The sequence below is a fragment of the Chrysochloris asiatica genome, unplaced genomic scaffold, assembly GCF_000296735.1.
Source record: "Chrysochloris asiatica unplaced genomic scaffold, ChrAsi1.0 scaffold00101, whole genome shotgun sequence".
Lineage (NCBI taxonomy): Eukaryota > Metazoa > Chordata > Mammalia > Afrosoricida > Chrysochloridae > Chrysochloris > Chrysochloris asiatica.
The window spans coordinates 11,202,371-11,228,997 of record NW_006408619.1 but is presented as its reverse complement, the minus strand read 5'-3'; the positions used below and the strand labels follow the sequence as shown (position 1 = coordinate 11,228,997).

At 43.0% G+C, this 26,627-nt stretch overlaps 1 protein-coding gene across 1 annotated transcript in view; it reads left to right on the top strand.

Moving 5' to 3' along the window:
- Window positions 1–26,627, top strand: part of IQGAP1 (IQ motif containing GTPase activating protein 1) — a 133,796-nt gene that overhangs the window by 100,663 nt on the left and 6,506 nt on the right. The window contains exons 19-36 of the mRNA XM_006867150.1: window positions 2,279–2,449; window positions 3,278–3,361; window positions 3,460–3,531; window positions 3,631–3,700; window positions 4,036–4,244; window positions 5,143–5,298; window positions 5,489–5,652; window positions 6,161–6,385; window positions 12,974–13,114; window positions 13,206–13,290; window positions 14,491–14,723; window positions 15,300–15,432; window positions 16,583–16,685; window positions 17,116–17,251; window positions 17,624–17,711; window positions 19,821–20,033; window positions 20,775–20,941; window positions 23,581–23,703. Of these exons, the coding sequence (XP_006867212.1) occupies window positions 2,279–2,449; window positions 3,278–3,361; window positions 3,460–3,531; window positions 3,631–3,700; window positions 4,036–4,244; window positions 5,143–5,298; window positions 5,489–5,652; window positions 6,161–6,385; window positions 12,974–13,114; window positions 13,206–13,290; window positions 14,491–14,723; window positions 15,300–15,432; window positions 16,583–16,685; window positions 17,116–17,251; window positions 17,624–17,711; window positions 19,821–20,033; window positions 20,775–20,941; window positions 23,581–23,703 (2,573 nt within the window). The remainder of the gene's footprint in view (window positions 1–2,278; window positions 2,450–3,277; window positions 3,362–3,459; window positions 3,532–3,630; window positions 3,701–4,035; window positions 4,245–5,142; window positions 5,299–5,488; window positions 5,653–6,160; window positions 6,386–12,973; window positions 13,115–13,205; window positions 13,291–14,490; window positions 14,724–15,299; window positions 15,433–16,582; window positions 16,686–17,115; window positions 17,252–17,623; window positions 17,712–19,820; window positions 20,034–20,774; window positions 20,942–23,580; window positions 23,704–26,627) is intronic.

The following is a 26,627-nucleotide window of genomic DNA, read 5'->3' as shown; positions in this document are numbered from 1 at the left end:
ATTTATATATATTGGGCATAAAGTGTGTCTCCTCCTACTCTGCTCTTTCACTTTATCTGGATGGTCACAAATCCTTCTTCACTTTCTTCCTCAAATTTCCTTTTCAAAGCAAAGTGAAAAGAGACTTACTTGAGCTCTTGGTTCAGCGTTCTCCCAGTTCCTTGCAGACCTCGTCTTCTCTCATACTTTCAACGATCCTACTGTCTGACCTAGATCAGTGGCTTTCAGAATTTAATGTGTGTATGACTCCTCTGAGGATGTTGTTAAAATAAAGACTTTGATTCAGTGGGTCTGAGGTGGGGCTTGAGAATCTACATTCCTGACAAGTCAGTTCCCAGGTGAGGCTGCTGCAGCTGCTGGTCCAAGGACTCTACTTGAAGGTAGCGTGTCTCGCTCATCTTTAAAATAATAATAATAAGCCGCAGAATTTCTCTCATTTGACCTTGTCTATGAGTTCATATTCTTTCTTTGTTCTTGTAAATGCCTGGAAGATTAGTCTGCCTTTACTATCTCATTCCTCCATTACTATTCACTTCTTAGCTCACAGTAGCAAACATTATGATTTCCGGCCCACTTTTCCTTTAGTAAAACTCCTGATCTGTAACTCACTAGTAGTCTTTTAATGGTCACATTCAGTTAGGAAGTCTCATTGTCCTTTTTGCTTCTTCTCTGAAGTACGTGCCTTAAGCCTCCAACTCCTGGACTTCTGTAGTGCAGTTCTCTCTGGTTCTCTACTTCTTTCTTTCTCATCGTATCTTCTAACTTCTTTTTCTCTACCTCTGCTTGAAGTATGCCAACATTCCATCATTGACCCTCTTTTCTTCCCCCGCGCCTTCTTTCTGAGTGGTTGTATTCTAGCCTTCAGCTCCAGCTGTCACCTTTGTGCTGTGACTCCCAAATCTGGACCTTTCTCTACCTTTCCTCTTGGCCACCAGTTTTGTCTGTCCATTTATAGTCTAGAAGTCCTGCAGTCACCGCCAACTCTGTTTGATAGAAGAAATAGAGGCTGAAATAATACACAAGTATAACGGTGTGTAAGGAGCCCTACTGGAATAGTGGGTTAATTGTTGACTGCTAACCACACGGTCAGCTGTTCAAACCCACCAGCCACTCCACAGGAGAACGAAGCAGCTGGTCTGCTCCTGTAAAGATTTACAGTCTCAGAAACCCTAAGGAACATTTCTACTCTGCTCACATGAATCTGAATTAATTTGATGGCAGTGGGTTTGGTCTGGTTTGGGAGTGAGTATGTATTTTTTTTTCCTCAAATCAAGTCATTCTGGAATTCAGTGACCCAGGAAAGGTGTGGTAGCTCTATACATCATCCATCCCAGGGTCTTTTTATCTTTCAGCTCTGCCATTCTTAGCATGTGGCTTCTCACGGTCATCTTATGAGCCTCAGTGAGGGTTTGGAGGTCCATCCACTGAATTAACAACTCAGGCAGGAAGTAGGAAGAAGAAAGGACAGATTGCCAGCTATCTGTCTCACTCTTAAAGGGCTTTCCTATAGCTCTTACCAAACGGTTTCTGCTTACCTCTCATCAACTATCCCTAGCTAATGGAGTCTTTTAACTGGGTACACTATTGCTCAGAAAGAAGTCAAGACTCAGGTAATGAGGAAAAGTTGAGGGGAGACATGAATATTGAGTAGGTTCTCACTAGATGTTCTTACCTATTTCCATGACTGCTGCCCTGATTCAAACCTAAGTTACTTCTCACTTGGATTACAGTAACAGCATTCTTATTCACCTGCTTGCTCCCTTCTCACACTACTCTGTCAACTAGCTCTGAGTGTTTCATTCTTCGGCAGAAAAGCTTGCTGGCTCTCCTGGTTCTCCGGTGCCTCTATAGTACCAACCCAAACCCTTTAGGCTGGCTCTGAAGACCATTTGCAGTCTACCTGGAGATGTGACTTTCAGGCTTCACTTCTGGCCAGTCCCCTGCAGGTGTCCGGCACTATTCATTCCAATTCTGGGGCTCTCTGGGACTTGCTCCACACCCCTTGGAGGTTCTGGTCCACAGTAACCCCATATTGCCTACCACAGTTCCTGGCAGAGTCAGTGGTGGCTAGGTGGGGAAGTAAGATAACATAGGAGGTAAAAGAAGATCAAAAAACATTTTTTTTGATGTGAGAAGAGCGTGGTCCTGAAAAACAGACCTGAAGACATAATTCTCGCTGTAAGCCTACAGGCTCATCTAGCCTTAGAAAGCAGTGAGGTTAAAGTGTGTCCATCCTCATCTAAGTTTGTCTTCTCACGTGCCCATGTATCTTGTTCAGAGTTCCATCTCTGGAGTGACTGCTGCGTATAATCGAGAACAGCTTTGGCTGGCCAACGAAGGCTTGATCACCAAGCTGCAGGCGTGCTGCCGTGGATACTTAGTTCGACAGGAATTCCGGTCCAGATTGAATTTCCTGAAGAAACAAATCCCCGCCATCACCTGCATTCAGGTATTTCAGAGCCAGTTATTCAGACAGCATATGGGCTTCTAGCATGGGATAATAAACAGCTGTCACACTTCAGTTCCTGTGTGTCCTTTACTTCTGATCTCTTTGTCTCGTCCTATTTTGACAAGTACTCCCTCTTTCTATCCCTATAATGATAGTCTGCCTGGTAATACAAAATAGTGAGCTTTTCGGCTCAGTGACAGTTCTTATTGGAGACCTCGTTAGCTTCTAAGACTTTCTTTGTCTAAGATTTGAAACTGAAGGGAAAGCAGCCATGGCTTTGCTTCGATGAGAGGGTAGCATGTTATCTTAGAAAAACCTCTGAGTTAGCAATGATAGCCCCACGCTCAGATAGTGGTGAACCTTCTAGGTCTCTCTCCTTAGCTGTCAAGGGAAGATCCTAGTATTTATCTGGAGTCCTGGTGTGGTGCTGTAGGGTAACCACAAGGTTGGTGGTTCAAACCCACCAGCTGCTCCTTGGAAACCCAATACAGTGTTGCTATAAGTCGGAACCAAATCGTCAGCACTTAACAACAAATATTTATCTTATCTTCCTCACTGGACTTATTGTAGGAACAAGTAAGAGAATCTATCTGGTGGATGTACTTTTAAAGTGTGAGGGGCTATACCAACATCAGGGAAGTAGAAGTTAGCTTGTGTTCTCCTTGGGGAGGGGGAGGTACAGCCCACCCACAGTTGCCCTGTCACTGTTGGGAGTGGTCTTTTAACAAGCTTCATCATGTACTTGGATCGTCTGTCAAGATGAGATTTCCTAAACTTCCGCTGATCCTTGGGAAATAATCCATCCTCTATAATGCTTGATGGTTTCAGTCGCAGTGGAGGGGATACAAGCAGAAGAAGGCATATCAAGATCGTTTAACTTACCTGCGTTCCCATAAGGATGAAGTTATTAAGGTATGGTAACCTAAGCAGATTTCTCAGTGTGGGTCACAGAGATGTGATATGTGCTGGCTTGAAGGACTAGTCTAATTTTCAGCATCTCTTTTCGACAGATTCAGTCCCTGGCCAGGATGCATCAAGCTAGAAAGCGTTACAGAGATCGTCTGCAATATTTCCGAGACCATGTAAGTACCCTGTGTTAGTAGGACTGGTGGAACCAGCTTCGCTGTAGTTTTTGATGGACAAATGAACAGAGGAATTCCTTCTTTTTTTTTGTTTCGTAGATAAGTGACATTATCAAAATCCAGGCTTTTATTCGGGCAAACAAAGCGCGTGATGACTACAAGACTCTGAGTGAGTAACTGGCTCAGCAGTGGGGGTGAGGCAGTGGGGGTGAGCCATCAGGTTTTGGGTATTCTCCACTGATCTCTTTTGTTGTCCTAAAGGCAAGGCTTGGGGGTAGGGTGCAACTTGTGATGTAAGCCTTTTGCTGACTGGCAAGATTTCTGTCACGTTCCATATTGGCCTTGGTTAAAACATATTGATAACATGATCAAGAAGACTTGGCTTGTCTCAGAAGAAAGTAATACCCTATATAGTACCACATTTTTTCAAGACAATTTTCCAAAACTTAGAACTTTTCCTGATAATTCTGCTTTGTCTGATACCTACTTTTCTTTTCCTGTCAGTCAATGCTGAGGATCCTCCTATGATTGTGGTCCGCAAATTTGTCCATCTGCTGGATCAAAGTGATCAGGATTTTCAAGAGGAGCTGGACCTTATGAAGATGAGGGAAGAGGTTATTACCCTCATTCGCTCTAACCAGCAGCTGGAGAACGACCTCAACCTCATGGATATCAAAATTGGACTGCTAGTGAAGAACAAGATTACACTGCAGGTACGTCCGGTCAGGTGGGGCCCCGGCACCTCGTCCATCCTGCTCTGTTACCCCATTTCAAACCCTGCTGACTTGTGGGAAGGGTGGAGGTAACCTTTTTTCTCAAAAATGCCACTTTAAGTTATGGAAAAAAATATAATCAAATTTTAAATTGAGAAAAGAAGATAACACTTCTGCCGTACCTCTCTCACCCCACAGTTTGTATTCTATGTTTTCACTTAATTTTAGGAGATAAGATGATTTTCCTATAATCAAGCAGTCATAAATATAATTTTCCACCACAGTGGAGTAATCCATTAGAAGATAAGCAATACTAACATTTACCTCGTTTCCCCACATCTGCCATTACAGTTGTTTCCCTTCTTTTAAGTAACATTGTAAACAATGTTGTTAAGTGCTGTCTAGTCAGTTCCGGCTTATATCGAGCCCATACATGTTTCTGAGGCTGTACATGTTTGTGGGAGCAGAAAGGCTCATCTTTCTCCCTTGGAGCGACTGGTGGGCTGGAATGCTGATCTGTGCCGACCGTATAGAGCCACTTAGCCTTTATTATTAATATTTCTGACTTTTCCCTTAAGTCAGATTCTTACAAGTTGTTTTCCTGGGTCAGTGGACGTTTTGATGGCTCAAGTTCTTTGTAGGAAGCTGGAAGTCAGAGTGGGTCCGACTGGTGTAGAGCACATAGGATACAATGGGTGGTGGTGGTTATGTGCCGTGAAGTTGGTTCCGACTCATAGTGACCCTGTACAGTACAATGGAGTGATTCTAAATTACTTAGTAAAGATCTGGCAGAGTGTAGTAGACCTGCATACAACTTTACAGGTGTTATGACCTTTCCACAATGCTCAAAGTTTCATTTTGAAAGAATTTAAATCTATGTACTGGTGTTTGTTTATAGGATGTGGTTTCCCACAGTAAGAAACTTACCAAAAAAAATAAGGAGCAGTTGTCTGATATGATGATGCTAAATAAACAGAAGGGAGGTCTCAAGGCCTTGAGCAAGGAGAAGAGAGAAAAATTGGAAGCGTATCAGCACCTCTTTTATTTATTGCAGGTGAGTGGTTCCTGGAATTAATAGAGTCAAATTTACCTATGAAAGTTCTTACAAGAAAGCCTTACCAATGGATCTCTGGAAGCATTTCTGTACTATTCAGTTCTCCAAGTTCTTTAAAAATGACTAATTTTTTTTTTTTTTGCCAGTCTTTGTATTGTCTAGAAATTCTTCTCTTGTGGTTTTATTTCAGACCAATCCCACCTATCTGGCCAAGCTGATTTTTCAGATGCCCCAGAACAAGTCCACAAAGTTCATGGACTCCGTAATCTTCACCCTCTACAACTACGCATCCAACCAGCGAGAGGAGTACCTGCTTCTACGACTCTTTAAGACGGCACTCCAGGAGGAGATTAAGTATGAGCAGGCGCAGGCTCTGGGGCCCTACTGCAGGGTCAGAGCCTAACACCGTTACAGAGGCGCATAGTTTGAGATGCAGGCCTGCCTGGACCTTTTCCTAATCTCAGTTAATGCTGTAGTTTGTATGAAATACATGACTCTAACGAAGCATCCACTTTAACCATTGCTAATCTAAAGGGTTGCTGTTTCTGGGAAGGGGGTAGAATAAGACATTCACTAAGTTAACTGTATTATATACATTTTTAGAAACTGACCCAAACACAGGAACCATATGATAATCTCATGATGGGCCCAGTGGTGAGTCCTGTGATTTCAGTTTGCAGCAGCAGCAGCAGGTCCTGCATTTAGAGGAGTGTTGGAAAGTAGTTTTAGAGAAGGCGCACCTGCCCTTTTCCTTCCAGTTAGATCTGTTGTTAGGAGACAAGATCTGTAAGTAGGAAGGGTCTAAGAACTACCTCTAGGTTAATTGATTCTGTGATTAGTTTAAATTCTATTTCTTTTATAGGTCAAAAGTAGATCAGATTCAAGAAATTGTGACAGGAAATCCGACAGTTATTAAGATGGTTGTAAGTTTCAATCGTGGTGCCCGAGGCCAGAATGCCCTGAGACAGATCTTGGCCCCAGTGGTGAAGGAGATTATGGATGACAAATCTCTCAACATCAAAACTGACCCCGTGGATATTTACAAGTCTTGGGTTAACCAGATGGAATCTCAGACGGGCGAGGCAAGGTATGAAAACATATTATGCTTTTTTTCTTTAATGTTGTTACTAGTTTCTGTCCTTTTTTTTTTTATGTAGTTACTCTTTGATTTACAAACTAATAGTAGTTCAAGTCACTATTCTTAGAAAACAGTTCTTCAAATGCTAACCTAGCAATGTAGTCACTTACCCAGCAAATCTTTCTGGAGTTCTTACTATGTGCCAGGCTCTGTTAGATGCTTGAGTACAATGATGAGTGGTCCAGACAGGCTCCCTGCCTGTGTTCAGAGTTTATTTGATAGGAGAGACAGCAAACAGGTTTATAAAAATAATATAATTGGCAAATTGAGGAACGTTGAATAAAGTGTTTTTTTTTAATTTAAGATATATTTTTTGTTTTCAGTGGAAGTTATACACAGCAGATTAGGTTTCCATTCAGCAATTAATTGCGTTTTTCATAGTGTGTGAATATTATTATTAATTTTATAGCCTCTATGCTACCAGAGCTGCTTTCTGGATGAGTAGAGAGCAATAGTTGTATCTTAAGTGGCCATTCATAAGCATTTAAGGTTCTAAATGCTGCTTACCAAACTAGGATGCAGGACATAAGCTTTATGAAGTATATGATGGTAATTGACCAAACTGTCCCATGTAACTCTGGTCCTGAAATATAAACACAGGAAAGCAGTCATGGGAAGTGTCTGGTTACATAGTATAGTGGTGACGAGTCAGGCTGCAGAGCTCATGGTCAGCAGGTCAGAACTCCCAGAGTTCACGGGAGAAAGATGAGGCTTTCTGCTACCGTAAAGATTTACAGCCTCGGCAACCCTATACAGGGTTGCTATGAGTAGGAACCTATTCCACGGCACACTACCACCAAGTAATATTTTTAACTATGACCTCTATGTACTTTATTATGTATGTACATGTGAGGGGGTGGGGTTTGCAACAACATCCAAAAAGCATATATATGCTTTGAACATGTATATAAGTGGCAGCATCAATGGGCTCAAGCGTGGCAGCAATTGTGAGGTTGGCCCAGTATTGGGCAGTGTTTCATTCTGTTGTGTATTGGGTTGATATGAGTCGGTACCAACTTGATGGCACCTAACAACAACAACAACATTTATACATATAGAGAGAGTCCTGGTGTGGCACTGTGGGTTAATGTGCTGGACTGCAAAATTAGTTTGAACCACAAAAAACTGGCAGTTCAAGCTCACCAGCCGCTCCTTATAAACCCTATACAGGGTCGCTATGGGTCAGAACTGACTCAACTGCATAACAGTAACATATATATATTGTTGGTGGTGGTTGCAAAATTATGAAAGTCATAGTAATTCCAAAAGGGCCCTTTTTTCTTATAAACACATTGTTGTTGTTGTTGTTAAGTACCGTGGAGTCGGCTCCAACTCGTAGTGACCCTGCCCAGGGTTTCCGAGGCTGTAAATCTTTATGGGAGCAGAACGCCTCATCTTTCTCCCGCGGAACCACTGGTAGTTTTGAACTGCTGACCTTGAGGTTGGCGGCCCGACTCGTAACCACTACACTACCAGAGCTCCTTTGTGAACATCTTGTGACTTGGTCAGGCTGTGTACACTGCACCTATATTTGGTGGTGTGTTTCCCATCACTGAAAAGAACAAATGTCTACTATCTAGAGAATGAGTCCCTTCTTCCCACCCCAGAACCCCTGTCTGTGGTAACCACCAATAAATGTTAGTCTCTTCATATATACCTATTCTTATCTTTATAAAATGAGATCATAAAAAATTTTTGTCCTTTTATGATTGGTTCAGAATAATACCTCCAAATTCAACCACATTATAGGGTCTTCCAAGTACACATCATTGTTCTTCATGGCTGCAGAATTTGATGAAGTTTGTGCAGGGAAAGAGGTTACAAGAGGGAGCCAAACCCAGAACACCAATTCCAAATGCTTGATTTTAAGTGGCATTTATAACATGGATACTATAGGGAAAGTCTGTCTGAGAAGGATTGCTCTGTACATGCAAGGACAGCCAGACTTCGTCTCTCATGTTGTGGACATGTTGTCAAGAGGGACCAGTCCGTGGAGAAAGGCCTGCTTGGTAAAGTGGAGGATCAGTGAACAAGAGGAAGACTCTCAAGATGGACTGACCCAAAGGCAGTAACAGTAGGCTCAGATGTAACACTTGTGAGGAGGGTGCAGGACCGGTAGGGTCTCATTCTATTGTGCAGAGGGTCACTGTGAGTTAGTACTGACCTGAGAGATTCTAACAACAACAACAAAGGATAGGGGGGCCAGCAGAACATGCTGGCAGAAAGACCAGTGTGTCTGAATGTACAGAAGTGGAAAGGAGCTTGGGATAGTTGTTGTTGAGTGCCGTTGACTTATGGGTGGTCGTGGTTGTGTGCTGTGGTTCTGACTCATAGCGACCCTGTAGAGGGTTTCTGAGGCTGTAAATCGCTACAGGAACAGAAAGCTTCATCTTTCTCCTGTAGAACAGCTGGTAGCTTTGAACTGCTGACCTTGAGGTTCTCAGCCCAACTCATAGCCACTGTGCTACCAGAGCTCCTTTGGGATAGTTTAGGACCCGGAAAGATACTGGCTTTAGTTAGAGATACTATTACAGAGAAGTCAGAGGCCAGCTTAAACAGATCTGAAGGAGATCACCGTGTTTCACTAAAGGAAAGAGGAAGTGGTGTGGGGTGACGGAGAATTGCCCTGGAATATTGAGAGCTGGATTGATTAACATCGGAGATTTCTGGGCCAAGACTGTAGCTTAACCCCCAGTGTTAACATTCTCTAAAGTAAAAGAGCGTTTGTAGAATATAGGTAATGATTATAGAAAAAAGGAGTTCACAGAGCCAAACGGGAATTCTCGTTTTCCAACTTGAGTGAGTACTGAAAGGTGTCGGGAGTGGGGCAGTGAGCAGCTTTGTGAGCAGTTTAGTCATTGGTGGTTTTAGTCAGACTGCTATGGAGTAGGCTTAGATCTTTCATGAAGCTCCCTGAAGCTTAAGAGGAGTAACTATTCGATTGCTACTCGAAGTGTGGTCTTCGGACCAGTAACTGAAATCATCTGCGTCATCAATCACGCTGACTTCTCCCTCCGTGAAGAAGTTTTCAGAGAAGGAAGCAGTATGTTGATTTATGTTTTGACTCAATCTCTTTATCTCATCATAGACTGGCCTGTGGGCTGGCACTGGGCCACACTTTGAACAACACTGCTCTACACCATTCCATTCCCCACCTACCTGGACACGAGACAGAGGGGAAGGCGTACCCTGGAGAGAGACTTCTAGGAAAAGAAAGCCTTCCTCTATTGGGAATCATTTGGCATCCGATTTAAGGCTGTCACTAGAAGTCAGTTGCTGGGGGTGATGAAAAGGATTTTTGGCCTGTATACTTGAGTCCAAAATCTTGGACTGTGGTCAGTCAACAACTGCGTTTGTCTGGGAGATTCTCAACAACCCAGACTATCCTAGAGGAGCAGCCCCATGGACACTGGCTCAGTTATTATTGTTAAGTGCCATTGAGTTGGTTCTGACTTAACAGCAACCTTATATAGGGTTTTGAAGGAGCAGCTGGTGAGTTTGAACCACTGACCTTATGGTTAGCAGTCCAGTGCTGATTCTACAGTACCACAGCGAACTCCCGTGAACACTGGTTAATTCCTCTGATGGACTATGAGTCGGTAATTTTTAGACCAAAAATCAGATTGTTTTTCTGATGGGAACCTGTAAGAAACTGGGGTCTTATTTTGCTTCTCATAAAATGGAACTTGATTGCAGCACATCTTGTCGTTAGAGATGCCTATGACGTGTAACAGCATGGTGGGGACAGACCCAACGTGGAAAAATTGAGAATCCTTGGAATTGCCATTAGTTTTCCTTTGGTTTGTTTCAGTCGTTAAACATAGCAAACTAGGACGTTCGTTGCCACCTATTGGGAGTGTTCACTTCGAATGTCTTAATTTTCTTTACTCTGACTACAACCGTTGTTTTTAGCATCTTCATATCCTTTCCTCATTGCTACTTTTTGACATTAGAAAAAATGCCAAAACCTTGACCTCCACATTTCTTTTTTTTTTTGTTTTTTTTAATCTAGACCAAACATTATTTTAATATAAAGAGCAAAAACTCTTTAAAAACATAAGTGTTAATTTATAAATTACAATATTCTGCTGAAGGTTTTTAATAAAATGAAGTGATTCATTGAAAGATACAGGAGACGGGAGAGCTACAAGCTTTCTTCTTCTTTTTTTTAAAGCTTTTATTGTGCCTTGAGTGATAGTTTACATGGGAGAACATCAGTTTTGCACTCATACTATTATATTAGTATCATTGCAATGATTACAATCCGCTCCATGCATCACCATTCAACAGTATTTACTTCTAGTCCCCCTGTTGTTGTTTTTTTGTGTGTATTTTTATGAACACAAAAACCATTCATGAATATATAATCATTTTAAAAACCCAAGGGCACATTCTGCAAGCCTGCCTCCTGGCCACCAGCATACAGCTTTTCTCTTTCCATGAGTCTAGAGTCCTCAGCTGCTCTGTCTCTCAATGTCATCATCTTTGCCTCCATCTCTGGTGTCATTACTTCTCTGGATTGGGTCCCATGTTCCGCTCATGCTCTTCTCCCTTGATGGTCCAAGGGTCCTCTGTTCCTGGACTGTAAGATTAACTGGTGGTGGTGGTTGCTGTGAAGTCAGTTCCAACTCACAGCTACCCTGCATAGGGTTTCTGAGGCTATAAATCTTTATGGGAGCAGAAAGCCCCATCTTTCTCCTGTGGAACCACTGGTAGTTTCGAACTGCCGACCTTGAGATTAGCAGCCCGATTCATAACCACTACACTACCAGAGCTCCTTGTAAGATTAACTACTCCCCTAAATTGATCCAGTTCCTGTCACTTCCCCCACCCCCAGGGTCATGCGGCTGCCCTCTGCTTCTGTTATCCCCTCGACATTTTGTTGTACTCCAGAGTTCTAACCTTGGACCCTAGTGCTATCTCCATGAGCAGTCTTATCAACCCTGATGCCTTCAATTCTGATCTGTAACTCTCACCGCCTCAACAATACCTAACCGATCACCCAGTCACGCTGATGTCGTACTGATTATGTCTCTTCAGTGTCGGTCAGCTCTGTGTCCTTGTTCTCGTCCCCACTCCTGCATCCTTGTCCAGGCTCACCGCATGTCATGGATCAGGCTGTGGCACCAACATCCTACCCTTTTTTTCTTTCTTTCATTTTTCATGTAATAGCTTCCAGGCTCATCCGTGTTGTGAGATATAGTTCGTTATTCTTTATTGTTGCATAGCAACATTGTATGTATATACCTCAATTTGTCTATCTAATCAATTATTGATGGACACTTAGGTGGCGGTGGCGTGTGTATTGTTGCTATTCTGAATAATACTGAGATGAACATGAGCATGCACGTGTCTATTTGTGTCACTACCCATATTTTTCTAGAATAGCTACATAGGAGTGGGATTGCTGGATCATATGGTATTTCTTTTGCTGTATCCATTTATTAATCCACTTTATTTTTTTGTGACTTGAGTGAAAGTTTACAGAACAAGATCATCAGTCCCACATTCAACCAATCATAGGCTTTGTATTATTACAATGACTGCAGTCCCTTCCAAGTACCATCAGTTCACAGTATTTACCTCTGTTCACTTCATTCTTACACTCTGCCCTGTGCCTCCCACTTCGTTTCCTGTGCCAGCTTCCCTTTTGTTGTATATTACCTTCCTCATTACCCAAGTTAACACCTGTTAACTACCCCTGAATAAATTTCCCTTACCTCCCACCCCTGGTAACCATCAGAAAATATCTCTTTTAGCAAGAAAACTGTTCTACCTCTTTCATATTCTATCTTTAATTCATTCTCCATAGTGGACCAGAGCACTCTGCCTCAAAATACCAATCTTTTAATGACCTTATCTCTTCATGGTTTTCCCTGGCTTCTAGGAAAGCCAGTCTTAGCATTGTTTACAGAGTCCTCCACAAGCCGGCCCTGTTTCTTTTTCTAACTTCATCTCTTCTTACTTTCCTGTCTGTACATTTGATTTTATACATGTCCAGGAATCCTTCCTCACCATTTTTCCCTGAGAGAAAGTGTCCCTTTTCCCTTCTGGAAACCTTCCTTGACTCCTCTACTCTGGATAGAACTCCCTTCCCCTTAATCTAGCACACTATTCAGCTTCATATTTGTAACACAATATGCTCACAATCTGTTTTTATGTAAGCGCTTCAAGATATGTGACAATCATGTTGTTGTTGTTAAGTGCCATTGAGTTGGTTCCTACTCATAGCAACCCTGTATAGGGTTTCTGAAGAGCAGCTGGTGGGTTTGAATTGCTGACCTTGTGATTTCACAGTCCATTGCTGATCCACAGTGCCACATGAGAAGTCCATGGCATTTATAGTGCCTAGCATACAGTTCAAGGCACTCAGTCCACAGCTGAAAAACCTCAGTTCAAATTCTGACCCCTTCCTTTGCCAGCTCTGTGAACACGAGCAAGTTAACCAATCTTTCTGTTTTTGAGATAGATGTTCTCTGCTTCAAGTGGTTCCTGGCCATGGGTCTAACGTAGCTGGTGTCATTTCTGCTTTCCCAGCAAACTGCCCTATGATGTAACTCCTGAGCAGGCTTTGGCTCATGATGAGGTCAGGACACGGCTAGACAACTCCATCAGGAACATGCGTGCCGTGACAGACAAGTTCCTCTCCTCCATCATCAGCTCTGTGGACAAAATCCCGTGAGTACCTTCAGTTGTCCTGACCCCAAATAGATCATGACAAATAGCCTTCTGCTCCTGGCCCTGCTCACTAAGTGTCATCCATCCACAGTTATGGGATGCGCTTCATTGCCAAAGTGCTGAAGGACTCACTGCATGAGAAGTTCCCTGATGCTGGTGAGGATGAGCTGCTGAAGGTAAGACTGAGTGCAGCTTCCTGCCCTTCCCATAATAAACCTTCTGAGGAAATAGTTATAAAGTAGGACGTGGGGGGAAAAATGAACAACCTAAGCTTGACCTGTAGAACATTATCAGACCTGAGTGTAGATTCGGGAATCCTGGTGTGGCGCCATAGGATAAACACTCGACCTCAACATCAGTTTGAACCACAAGGTTGGCAGTTTGAATTCACCAGCTGTTCCTCAAAAACCCTCTGCAGGGTTGCTCTGAGTCAGAACCGACTCGACGGCACTAAACAGCAGTAGATTCTGGCTGCAGCTGGCCGTTGATTGTGAGCTTTTTGAAAACAATTGTAAGTAGTAAATGACATTCGTCTCTCTTAAGATGAGTATGTAGTTTGGCACACAGGCATCAAACAAGTAAAGAAACGTGGATTTTTTTTCTATCTTGAGATAAATTTCTTTGAGCCCTATCTTTTCGCTGAAGAATCGCTCCCTCTACTGGTGGCCAGGTGATTAGCAGCAGGCTCATGATTTCTGCTAAAACTGCTGCTGGTGATTCTTTCTGACTCTGCTGTGCTCCTTCCTTTTTTTTTTTTTTTCTTAATCTGAACGCTTTTTCTTCTCTCTCCTAGTTCTGTGCTTTCCTACAGTGAGACCTCGATTCTAGACTTTCAGTTCAGGTGAATGACTTTTTTTTTCTGAATGAAATTAGGGGAAATGCTGTGACTGTCCTTGAACTCTTTTGTTAAAAAAAGATGTCGATTGAGTGGCTTTAATTTCAGAGGCCTGTATTTGGCCCTTGGAGTATGCAGCATGAAGAGGGTGGGGGTTGGGCAGATGACAGTCTATCCATCAGGTTGTGTTTAAGGACTTCTTTGAGCTATATTTGTCAGCTTACAATGAAAGCCCACCTACATGAAAGTACACATGCATGTGGATAGCAGCAACCGCGCTGTGCCCTACAACACCTTCTGACTCGGCTCTTTCATAAGTTATCTCTAGAGAGACTTTCTACTCTTTTTTTTTTTTTTCCTTCTGCATCTAACAAAGGGATGTTTCATGATTTTAATTCCAGTCCTTGAGAGAAACTGTGTGTAGTTTTTGTTTTTTCCCTCACAGGACTGAATTTTCTGGTTTTCATTGCTAACCAAATCCTTTTTGGCTTACTTGTTGGTGTGGTTTTTGATGCCATCTTTTTGCTTTATCTGTTTCCAGATTATTGGTAATTTGCTTTACTATCGCTACATGAATCCAGCCATCGTTGCCCCTGACGCCTTTGACATCATTGATTTGTCCGCTGGAGGTCAGCTTACTACAGACCAACGCCGGAATCTGGGCTCCATTGCCAAGATGCTCCAGCATGCCGCTTCCAACAAGATGTTCCTGGGGGACAATGCCCACTTAAGCATCATTAATGAGTATCTCTCCCAGTCCTACCAGAAATTCCGGTAAGGGGAAAGAGATAAGCCTCTTGGAAGATTCTGGAGATGTGTGTTTATCTCTGAAGGGAAAAATAAAGTATTAAATACCACACCCTACATGTTGTTTGTTATACTCAAAATTCAAGAAGACAATGAATTCCTTCTGAAGAGGATTTTTGAACTTTCAAAATGTACTCATGTCAAATACGTAGTACTCTATGTAAAAATGATGGTTCTGCATTGGGGACATACTGTTTGGTACTCAGACAAAAGTTGAAGAGTGCTTTTAGTGTTAGTGAATGAACGTTCCTTTTGGAGTTCAGTATCTCAGAGCATTGTCTTAGAGGTAAATTGCTTCTCCTCACGGTACCAGTGCCTGAGAATGTTTTAAAGCATAGCTGAATGGGTCTTGTGCTTGGTTAGAAGTGGAGCTAGGTGGAGCGAGACGTTATTGGATTCTGCCCCCCAAGCTGGTCCATGGCACAGCTTCACTAGAATTCTCTCCTTGACTGGGTTTTTATCTGAACTCATTGCTTAAGAGGTTTGTGGGCTGTCTTCTTATCACGTGTCATTAATTGGGGTGATCCCTGTGCTTATTTCCAGACGATTTTTTCAAGCTGCCTGTGATGTCCCAGAACTCCAGGATAAATTCAATGTGGACGAGTACTCTGACTTGGTAACCCTCACCAAACCAGTCATCTACATTTCCATAGGTGAAATCATCAACACCCACACGGTAATTGTGTTTCTTGAATTACTTAATTACCTTGCTTTGCCCTTAATTGACTGCTCTTGCTGCTGGAGTACCTTTTCTGGAAGCCAGGTCTCTCACTTTCCTTTCATCTTCGGACACCACCTCTGTGTGGGATTTCTCCTCCTCTGCTTATTATTTTGTAACAATACTCAGATCTGCTGCTAAGATTTTCCCAGTGATCCCCAGATCACCTGCATCAGAATCCTCTGAGCTGGTCGGTAAAATGACGTTTCCTGACCACACCATAGGTCTACTGAATCAAAGTCTAAACTCTCCATAGCAGGCACTGGTTTAGTGGCTTGATAAAATCCTGTTTTTACTGTTTTCCTATTTACCCCAGCCTGCTGTATATTGTTTGGGTTTTTAGCTGCTGCTTCTGTGTTACATTGGAGTGACTGTTCCTTGCATTCCCTTTTTCTTCAAATTTTTCTTCATTCCTTTCCCTTTGGGGGGGCATAAAGAACAGGAAATGAGGATGTATGTAAAATGTAAGTGTCATTTCAGGTATTGTAGCCTCTCGAAGGCTTGGTTGGGTACCTGAAGGTAATGCTAACATTGAACCCAGAGGTGCACTTTTCTCTGAACTCAAGGTAGACACTGAAAACTCAAAACATGAATGAGTGTGACTGACTTAATTGATAGTAGTGTACATGGGTGAGTTTCGAGAGTGAAGTCTGGATTTTGTTCTTTCTTAAGTAGGGAGCATTTCTATGTAGGAATCTCCTGTGACTGGAGACTAAGAGTGAATGCCTATATTTCCTTTCTATTCTCATAATAACGCATGTCACCCAACAGAGGCCTTTGAGATGGTGCTTTATATATTTATCATTTTTCACTTGTGTTAGTTTGCTAAGGATTAGCCCGTCAGTTCTTTGACTGTGTTGCTGTTGTTAAGTCCCATTGAGTAGGTTCTAACCCATAGCAACCCTGGATAGGGTTTCCAAGGAGCAACTGGTGGATTTGAACCACTGACCTTGTGGTGAGCTGTCCAATGCTTATCCCTAGTGCCACCCTAGGACTCCTCTTTCAATATAGGAACGTTGTGTAGACCACTGTTAGGCACGGTGGGCCAGGCTGGGGGCTAGGGGCTGAATGTGTAATGGAAGTGGATCATCTGGCTGTTTTGATGCAGCTCCTGCTAGATCACCAGGACGCCATCGCTCCGGAGCACAATGATCCGATCCATGAGCTGCTGGACGACCTTGGGGAGGTGCCCACCATCGAGGCCTTGATAGGTAAATGTCGGGCTTGGCCTCAAGGTGGGAGGGGAACGTGACAGAGGAATGTTATCGCTGTCACCATCTGTCTCCACACTGCGCCGAGTGCTGGGTCTAAATTAGGGAACATGGACCAATATTCACAAGTAATCACGTATTTAGAAATCATGGTAAGTTCTCCAGAGGAAGTGAGCAGTATTTTGAGAATTGTAATACAGCGTTGGTTGGAATAATTTGTCAAACATGCATGGAATTGTTTCATTGTACTGCCTTTGCCTTCCTCATTTGGTGTAACGTTGATTTCTCTGTAAATGCGGGCCCTGCTACACTGTATGTGTTGGCGTACCCTGGTATCTTAGGCTTGTGCCATCTTTAATTTGTATTTGTTTTTCTCTGATATCGCCTCTCTTGATTATACTGACTTTTTTCTACTTTCCCAAAACTTCAGGAGAAAGCTCTGGCAATGTAAATGACCTGAATAAGGAGACGTTGGCTAAGACAGAGGTCTCTCTCACACTGACCAACAAATTTGATGTACCTGGAGATGAGAATGCAGAAATGGATGCTCGGACTATCTTGCTCAAGTGAGTGTGCAGGTAGCAAGAGTAACATGAGAGGAACCTAAGATCCCCTAGCTTGGAGACCAGTCCCACTTGATCTTCCCTGAAACAATCACCTTGGCCTTTTGAGCCTGTCATCCTTCTGGCCACCTCATATAGCATACTTTTCTGCCTTGTTTTGTTCATAAAATGCTAAAATGGCACTTAAACCTTGGAAACCTGACCTTGATACCCACTCTGTTACAAGCTGGATAAATAGGCCTTGAGTGCCTTGGCTGAAGTACTGAAGCAACCGGCCACCTCACCTCTGCGAGGTCATGGTTGCAGTGTCACTGCGTACTTCTATTTGAGAAGTAAAAAGTTTGAAAATGTTTAAACTCTTTCTCTTATTTTCAGCACAAAACGTTTAATTGTGGACGTCATCCGATTCCAGCCTGGAGAGACTTTAACTGAAATCCTAGAAACACCAGCTACCAATGAACAGGTAAATTTAGGGTTTGGTCAGGTGGAGAGATATATGGCAGGCTTGGAGAGGAGCGGGGACAAAGCTAACAAGGCCACGGCCTGGTGACCGAGGGGTTGTTCTTGTAGTTACTGCGTGTTGTGCCGTTGAGTCGGTTCCAACTCATAGTGACCCTGTATAGGGTTTCCAAGGAGCAACTGGTGAGTTTGAACCTCTGGCCATGTGGTTCAAACTGACCTTGAGGTTGAGTGCTTATTCTATGGCACCACACCAGGACTCTATTGTTGTTAAGTGCTCTGGAGTCAGTTTTGACCCCTAGTGACCCTGAATAGGGTTTCTGAGAAGTAGCTGGTGAGCCTGAACTGGCCACTTTGCGGTTCAAGCTGACTTTGCAGTCCAGTGCAGTAACCCACAGCGCCACACCAAGACTCCATAGGAGTGGCTATGACTGGAGTGTGGTGGTGGTTAGAACTAGTCTGAGAAAGCTGTTGGTTCCCATATTCAGAGGGAAATGTTCTTAGACCACAGAGCTCACTGGTACTTTACGTGCAGAGAGATTGTGTGTGTGTGTGTGTGTGTGTGCGTGCGTGCGCGCACGCGTGCGTATGTGCATGTGCTCGCACCTGCGTACACATTATTACAGTCATGCGTGTGGGCAAAATCAGTATTTAAGGACCCCTGGGGGCGCTATAGGATAAGCACTGGACTGCTAACCACAAGATAGGCACTTCAAACACACCAGTGGCTCTGAGGGAGAAAGGTGAGGCTTTCTGCTCCCATAAAGCCTTCCAGCTTGAGAAACCCTGCCCAGGGTCAGTCGGGGTCAGAACTGACGAGATGGCAGTGGACTAGGTTAGATGACCCAGTATTTACTGAATGTTCGATTGGAGAGTTCAGGTAAGTGCCCTGGTGCTTAGAACAAGAGGACAGGATGTTGTTTGTAAACTTAATGAACTCATGATCTGCTTGGGGAAATATGACAAATATGCATGAAACAATTAGAAAAACAATTAAAAATTAACTATGGCATTGACGTTAAAAACAATGGAAGCTCAGGAAAGAAACCAGGAAGGCTTCAGAAAGGAAGTGGAACTTGAGCCAAGCTCAGCTAAAGGATGCCTAGGATTTGGTGGGCATATAAGGCCAGAGAGGGCGTTCTAGGCAGTAGGAGGGCACAAGAGAACAAAGGTATAAAGGAAGGGGACAACGTAATGTGGCCACACCTCCTCATGCAGAGTGAGGGTTTGGGTGGAGAGGAGTAGTGAAAAGTAAAAGACGAAACTAAATCATGCAGCATCTAAAAGCTAGACAGGAGCCTTTGTTAATGAATCTGAGCATGCGATCAGAGCTGAGTGTCGCTGAGTCATGTAAGTGTGTGGGAAGGTCCAAGACCCAGTCAGGTGGGGGTTGGGTGCCATGGGAGTGGAAAGGGATGAATGAGTCAATTCATGTAGAAGACCCTATTTCTCATTGATCAAATGAGAAAATTAGATAGTTGTTTTTAAATTTTGAGTATCGGAATCCTTTCCATTACATGACAACTTACTTAGCAGTCCAGCATAAAAAGCGAGTGAAATTGGAACTACTTTGGTAGCACCAGGTGCTTGCAACCCAGCCCTCCTGGATTCTGTGGTCCTCTAGAAACCCATTAAGGGTTTCAGGTGAATTCTCAGCCTTTAGTTGCTTTGATTGATTACTGATTAGATGTGAGTGAGAGACAATAAAACATCATCACCAGACTTGCTTACCCAGAGAGGAAGTTTGAAGTAGGGAAGGAAGATTCGTCCTTCTGTACTGAGCAGCTAGCTAGCTACTATATATATGTTTGGTGTGTCCTTGTGAAGTAAGTTATTTTCATCCTCATGTCACAGATGAGGGATTAAGACACTGAGAGGATAAATAACTTGCCCGAGATCACCGGCTTGTAGTGTCAAACCTGATGTGGATCCTCTGTACATTCCATATGCTAGCAGTTCAAACGAAATACTGAGAAATGAGGTTGTTCTAGTTTGGGGAATTTTACACATTTGACCTACAAGCTTACAAGTTTGAAAGCTGTATAAATTCAGGTGTGGATGTGCCGGGTAGGTTTAGGACCAGCGTGGTAGACTTCCTTTTTCTCATTTGTAGGAAGCAGAACATCAGAGGGCCATGCAGAGACGTGCTATTCGTGATGCCAAAACTCCTGACAAGATGAAAAAGTCAAAATTTGTAAAAGAAGACAGCAACCTCACTCTTCAGGAGAAGAAGGAGAAAATCCAGTCCGGGTTAAAGAAGCTAACGGAGCTTGGGACCGTGGACCCAAAAAACAAATACCAAGAACTGATCAACGACATTGCCAGGGTACTGCATTGAGGGATAGTGTGGGCCCGAAATGGTTGAAAACCGTGTCTTAGAGGCTTGTAAAGGAGACAGTAGCTGCTCAGATAATAACGTACCTTCCGTTCAGGGGAGGATTCGTCTCCTCTCCTCTGGGAAAAGGCTCCTGGCTCTTCTGACAGGAGGACCTTCTTACCCACCTGAGATGGCTTCTTCTATGGCCTAGATTAATAGAGAATTAAACTCTCCTGTCTGTGCATTTGTCTTCAGCCTGAAAGAATTCTTCCAGATCTGTGTAAACGATTCCTGTGAAACTGAGTTCAGCTCAGGTTGATCATTGAGGCCTTGATTTGGGTTGAATCCTCACAGTGAGGAGCTGCGGTGCAGCTGGGTTGGCTGTGGAGCGTCCTCTCCTGTAGTGGTGGGACAGGGCCATGCACAGCTGGGAGCTGGATTGTTGGTCCAATAAAAGTCACTTCTCTACTGTCTCCTGATAAAGTATCTGTAGCTTTACAGGTAGATTCCAGAATGTGGAGGTCTGTAAATGTAACACATTGCCTGACTTGGAGAAGATACAAATAGCCCCAAAGAATGTCTGAGCTGTGAATTTCTTGATTGATTTCTCCACATGACGTGGTGCCTGCTGTGAATGTGAGGTCTAGTTCAGGCAGAACTTCCAGTGCTGGAGTCGTGTGAAGTGCTGATGATTTGTGGAGCTCATGATGCGATGCCTATCCTCATTTTCCTAATTTTAATATGTCTCAGGATATTCGGAATCAGCGAAGATACCGACAGAGGCGAAAGGCTGAGCTGGTCAAATTGCAACAAACTTACTCTGCTCTGAACTCTAAAGCCACCTTCTATGGGGAGCAAGTGGATTACTATAAAAGTTATATCAAAACCTGCTTGGATAACCTAGCCAGCAAGGGCATGTGAGTTTTCTTTGTTTTACATGGGGGGTGAGGGGGGTGGAGATAACTGAAGTGGCATTAAGAGTCTTCCCTTAAAACCACTGGCTGTACTGGCTGCATTAGTCTTTGATTTGGCTCCTAACAGCCTGTGTAACGGCCCAGTTCTGTTTGCTTGTGTCTGATGTAAATAATGCATGGAGGATTCCAAGGATGCTTATTTCTAAGCATCTCTTTGTCCAAAATGTCTGCCATGGCACTAGAAACGATAGAGTTATAGGAGGACATCTTGTAGTGGCCCTAAACTGAATATGCCTCAAGATCACTTACTAAGGGATACCTCCTGGGCACAGGACCAGACTGACTTTTTGCTGAGTGCCGAGGGACATCTGATACAACCTCCCTCCTTGACTCAGGCCACCGGTCACCCAGTCCACCTGCTGTGCCGGGATGGAAACTGGAACGCCCTAAGAGGTGAAGTTCTCTTCACAGAACAAATGCAGGTTCTGTTGTAGGGTTTGATTCTTTTTTTAACTCCTAACTTTCCATTTTAAGAATTTTTCAAACGTCAGAAAGGTTGAATGAATAAATAATAAACACCCATATACCCTTCACCTAGATTTCATCTATTTTTACTCTATTGGTTGCAGCTCTCTGTCCCTCTGGTTCATTCATCCTCTCATGCATGCTCTCTGGCTCGCTTGCTGGCTAGCTCACTTACTGGCTCTCTCACTGCCCCTCCCTCCCGGGAAGGCTTTCTAGAAAGAGATACAAAGTGGCTCCTGGTAACCCAGCTCATAGCTGCCTCCCTCAGTGTTCATCCTTTGAGCACTTCCTTACTGGCAGAGTGTTTCTGCATATACAGTCCAGGAGTCAGCTGTGTCTCCAGGGAGTCCTGGTCCCTTTAGTGAGGAATGAGACTTCGAACCAAGATCCAGGCCCTAGGTCTGCTGTAGTGCTCTGGAGCCATCATTGCTTCTTAGCCTCTGAGCAGATACCCTGACCTTCAGTTTCCTAAATGGTTCCAGAGTATTCCAGTGTGTAGACAGAGACTGCAGTTTATTCCATCACTTCTCCAGTGACGGACTTTTACATTGTTTTTATAGGTGTGTGTTATTATTTAAATTGCCACAACAAATAACTTCTATATGTGTGGGCATATTTACAAAGAGAAATTCCTAAACGTGGACTTGCTGAGTCAGAAGTGTTGTGCTTGTGTGATTTGGGTAGATATTTTCACTTGCCTCCCAAAGGGATAATCCCCAGTTCTTCTGCCGCCTACCAGTGAGGAGCATTAATGTCCCTTTTCCTAAATCATGGGTCTTACTCCTCTTTGTCTTTTCCGTCTTGTCTTTTCTTAGCACTCTTGCCTTGTTTGTCTTCAGTAGCCACCTGTCTTAGGTATCTAGTGCCGCTGCAACAGGAACACCACACGTAGGCCACTCTAACAAACTGAAATTCATCTTCTCACAGTTTTATTGTTGTTAAGGGTCATTGAGTCAGTTCCAACTGATAGCAACCCTATATAGGGCTTCTAAGGAGCAGCTGGTGGGTTTGAACCTCCAAACTTGTGGTTAGCATCCAGTGCTTATCCTGCAGCACCACACCTGGACTTCTCACAATTTTAGGAGGCTCAAGGTCCAAATCCAGGGGGCTTGGTCTCAGGGAAGGCTTTCTCTCTTCTGTGGAGTAAGGCCCTTATCTCTAGTCAAGTGCACTTATCTTTCTTTACTTCTTTCCCTTACCTTGTGTAATCTCTCTTTTCTATCTCAAAGGAGGAGATTGGGGAGATTAAGACACATCCTACACGAATCCTGTTTATTAGCATAACAAAGATAACCTAGTTTCAAATGGGATTGTAACCAAAGGCATTGCTGTTGTTAAGTGCTGTTGAGTTGGTTCCAACTCAGAGGGACCCTGTATAGGGTTTCCAAGGAGGTGCTGGTAGATTTGAACCACCAACCTTGCAGTTCAAACCAATTTTGCGGTCCAGTGTTTATCCTATAGTGCCACACCAGGACTCCAAACCAAAGGTATAGAGGTTAGGATCTACAACACATGTTTTGGGGAAAACATAATTCAAAAAAGAAACATTCCCATTCTTCTGTAATTTCCACATTAGATTAAATTCTCGGAAAAATTATTTATTCTAAATTCTTTTTTTTTTTAATTTCTCTTCACACTTGAGGGCTAGACTGTCTCCTTTACCCCTGGGATTTTGTAAAGTTCCCTCAGGCTGGTATTAGAAGCTTTTACACTTACTTGCTATGTGAGAGGAACATAGTCTCAAATATCACTTAAAGACAAAGACAATTTGATAATATTTCCTGTGTTTTGCAGTCATATTGCTTGTTGTTGTTAAGTGCCTTTGAGTCGGTTCCGACCCATAGCGACCCTGTACAGGGTTTCCGAGGCTGTAAATCTTTACAGGAGCAGAACGCCTCATCTTTCTCCTGTGGAGCAGCTGGTAATTTCGAACTGCTGGCCTTAAGTTTCGCAGCCCGATTCGTAACCACTATGCTACCAGAGAGGACCCTAATATTTGTTTTAGAATTGGCATGTTACTTATGCTTGTATATGGAAAGTTTATAACTTGACTTCATATCCTTATCCAACAAAGATTCAGAGTAGATCATTACTTAACAAAAAGTGATTTCTTACAGGGTCTCAAAAAAGCCTAGAGAAATGAAAGGAAAGAAAAGCAAAAAGATTTCCCTGAAATATACAGCAGCAAGACTACATGAGAAAGGAGTTCTTCTGGAAATTGAGGACTTGCAGGCGAATCAGTGAGTATTTTATTTTTTGTTTTTATAAATTTGATTTTTTTTGTAAACATCTATTAGCACTTTCATTGTTTCCTATATTTCTCTTTTCTAGATCATTCTTATATCTTTATGTCTATGTTTTTATGTGCGAATTAAGCCTCATACTCATAGGGAATTTGTCTGTCATAAAAGGGAACGCTTCTCTTGCATTTCCTTGTTTGTGGAACGTTTGTCTCAGGGTGTGCCCATACCTGTTCGTGTGGGTCCCATCTGCATATTTTCTCTTTAAAGCAGGAAGCTGTTCCATTTCTTCTGTGCATGAACCATGAATAAATAAAAGTAACAATAACAGGATGTTTACTTTATTCCACTTAGACTAGGAACCAGGGACTTACCCTCATTTTTCGGTTCTGGGAAGAGCCAGCTTGCTTGGCAACATGGGTCCTGGGTCTGACCCAATTGTCCTCCCCCAGGTCTGGGTCCAGCTGTCATTAGCAAGCACGCTTTGTATTTTTCGTATTCTAAAATAATGTATATTCATTACTGAACTCTGAAAATATGAATAAGCATAAAGAAAAGGCAAAAAAGCACCTACAATCCCAGAAGGCAGAGATAAGCAGTGAAATAGTTTTGGTAGATTATCTTCTCTGTCTCTACTCATATCAAACTTGCCTCCCGCCTCACTTACCTACCTTATCTACCTATTCACTATTTTGTTAAAAAAAAGGGAGGGGGGTTGGAATCATACTATTTATAGGTATGAATTCAACTTCTTTTTTCACGGAATGTTGTGAGCAGTTTTTTATTCTTTGAAAGCATCCTTTTTAATGAGTACAAAATATCCCACATTGTAAGTAAAATATATTTAACCTTTTACCTAATATAAGACATTTAATAGGTTTTATTTACTCCTTCCATTGTTGCACTAATACTGTGACAGCACTTTTGGTGTGTGTGTGAATTGAGTGATAGTTACAATGGAGAACATCGGCTTTACACCATCGTTTTATTGCAATGATTATAATCTGCTTCATGCATCATCATCCAACGGTATTTGCTTACATTCCCTGTTTTGTTTTTTTTGTTTTTTTGGTTTTGGCTGGGGGGTGAGGGTGGGGAATGTACACAGAAACACTCAGCACTCAGTCCCTCTCTTTCCAAGAGTCTAGAGTCCTCAGCTGCTCATACTCTCCATGTCCTCACTCTGCCTCCATCTCTGGTGTCGCTGCTTCTCTGGATAGGGAGGGTCTCGCATTCCACTTGATGGTCCCAGGGTCCTCTGTTTCTGGACTGTAAGATTAACTACTCACCCCTTTTTGTTAAGAAAACTTCTACCTTTATAGTTGTGACAGTCAAAATTAGTCATTATAACAATTTCTCACTGTTGAATCATATGAATCGTATCCCCATCTCTTTTCCCCAGACCCACCTAGGCAAAATGAAAACTATTCAGTGGGGATTCTACCTTCCCCCACACACTCTTAAACTAAGCTCCCTCTTGAAAACTTGTAAGCCTGTCACTTTGTGCCTTTATAGCCCCCTCATTTTAGGTAGCCAGTGCCTAAGTTGCCTGTCCCTATCTACCCTGTATACAGAGGAAATAGAATTGATACTTGATGTGAAGACTCCTTCCCTCTCAGTTGGTAGTTTTAGCTACTACATCCATAAGTATAGGTCAAGTTCATCATATTGTAGCAATTTATACTCTTTGTCAAAAAATTTTTTTCTATCTTCCTCTAGTCAAGTTCTGATAATCAAACCATCGAGGCTAGGTCAAATGGGTACTATTGGCAAGTTTGGCCATTCTTGTACATCTCCCCTAACTTCATATCAGCTGGATGCTTCACTCTCAACTCTAGCCCTCCATGGCTGTGTCCTTGTCCATGGGTTCAGGAGTCCCCAGGTCTCACCACCCTGTGGACCATCCAGCCCTTCCTCTTCTCTCTCTCATCTCCATCCAGGTTCATCTCCATCCAGGTCAACAGGAGTCTTTGGAATGTAGTTGAACTCAGCCCATTTCTTCATTGCTACCTTTCCCCTTCTTCCACTCACCAGTAGACCAATGTGGTTGCCAGCCAGCTTACGTGGCTGCTCATGTGTTCCCTTTGAGTTTCAGTCTTGGAGGGGGGTTTGTGACAACACACTTTTATGACTCTTTGATCCTATCTTCGAATTTTCTTTGTTAGAATTTTTGTTATGTGCCATCTACATGGTTCTGACTCACAGGAACACTATATAGAGTTTCCAAGCCTTTTAAAATCTTTGTGGGAGCCGAAAGCTGCATCTTTCTTTCACAGAGTGGCTGGCAGGCTCCAATCACAGACCTTTTGGTTTGCAGTCTATTGTGTGTCTTACAGAGCCACCCTGCTCCCACATTTATGTATGTTGTTGTGAAGTGCCATCGAGTCAGTTCCAACTCATAGTGACCCTGTATAGGGTTTCCAAGGAACAGCGAGTGGGTTTGAACCATTGACCGTGCAGCTAGCAGTCCAGTGCTTATCCTACAGCACCACACCTGAACTCCACATTTATATATAAATATATATAAAAATCCTAGAGCACTTACGAAAATAGCTCACGGGGGGAGACCACAGATGGGGGAAGACCCACATAAAATGCATTTATTTGTGTGCGTGTGAGAGAGATTCAAGAGCCCCAGCAGTAGTGATTAAGTACTGTGCTGGGGACTGGAAGGTCAGCAGTTCAAACCTACCAGATGCTCCAGAAGAAAAAGACGTGGTAGTCTGCTTCCGTAGTGATTTGCTCCGTCCTAGAGCATTTCTGTGAGTCCAAATCAACTCGACAGCAATGGGCCAGGGTGTTTGGAGGGGTCATAGACAGGCTGTGTCCTTTGATTACTAATGATACCCTTCCTAAGTCTGTCTTTAAGTCCTAAGTCACAATAATGATGTGTGTTTCATATCTGTTGTTGTTGTTGTTGTTAT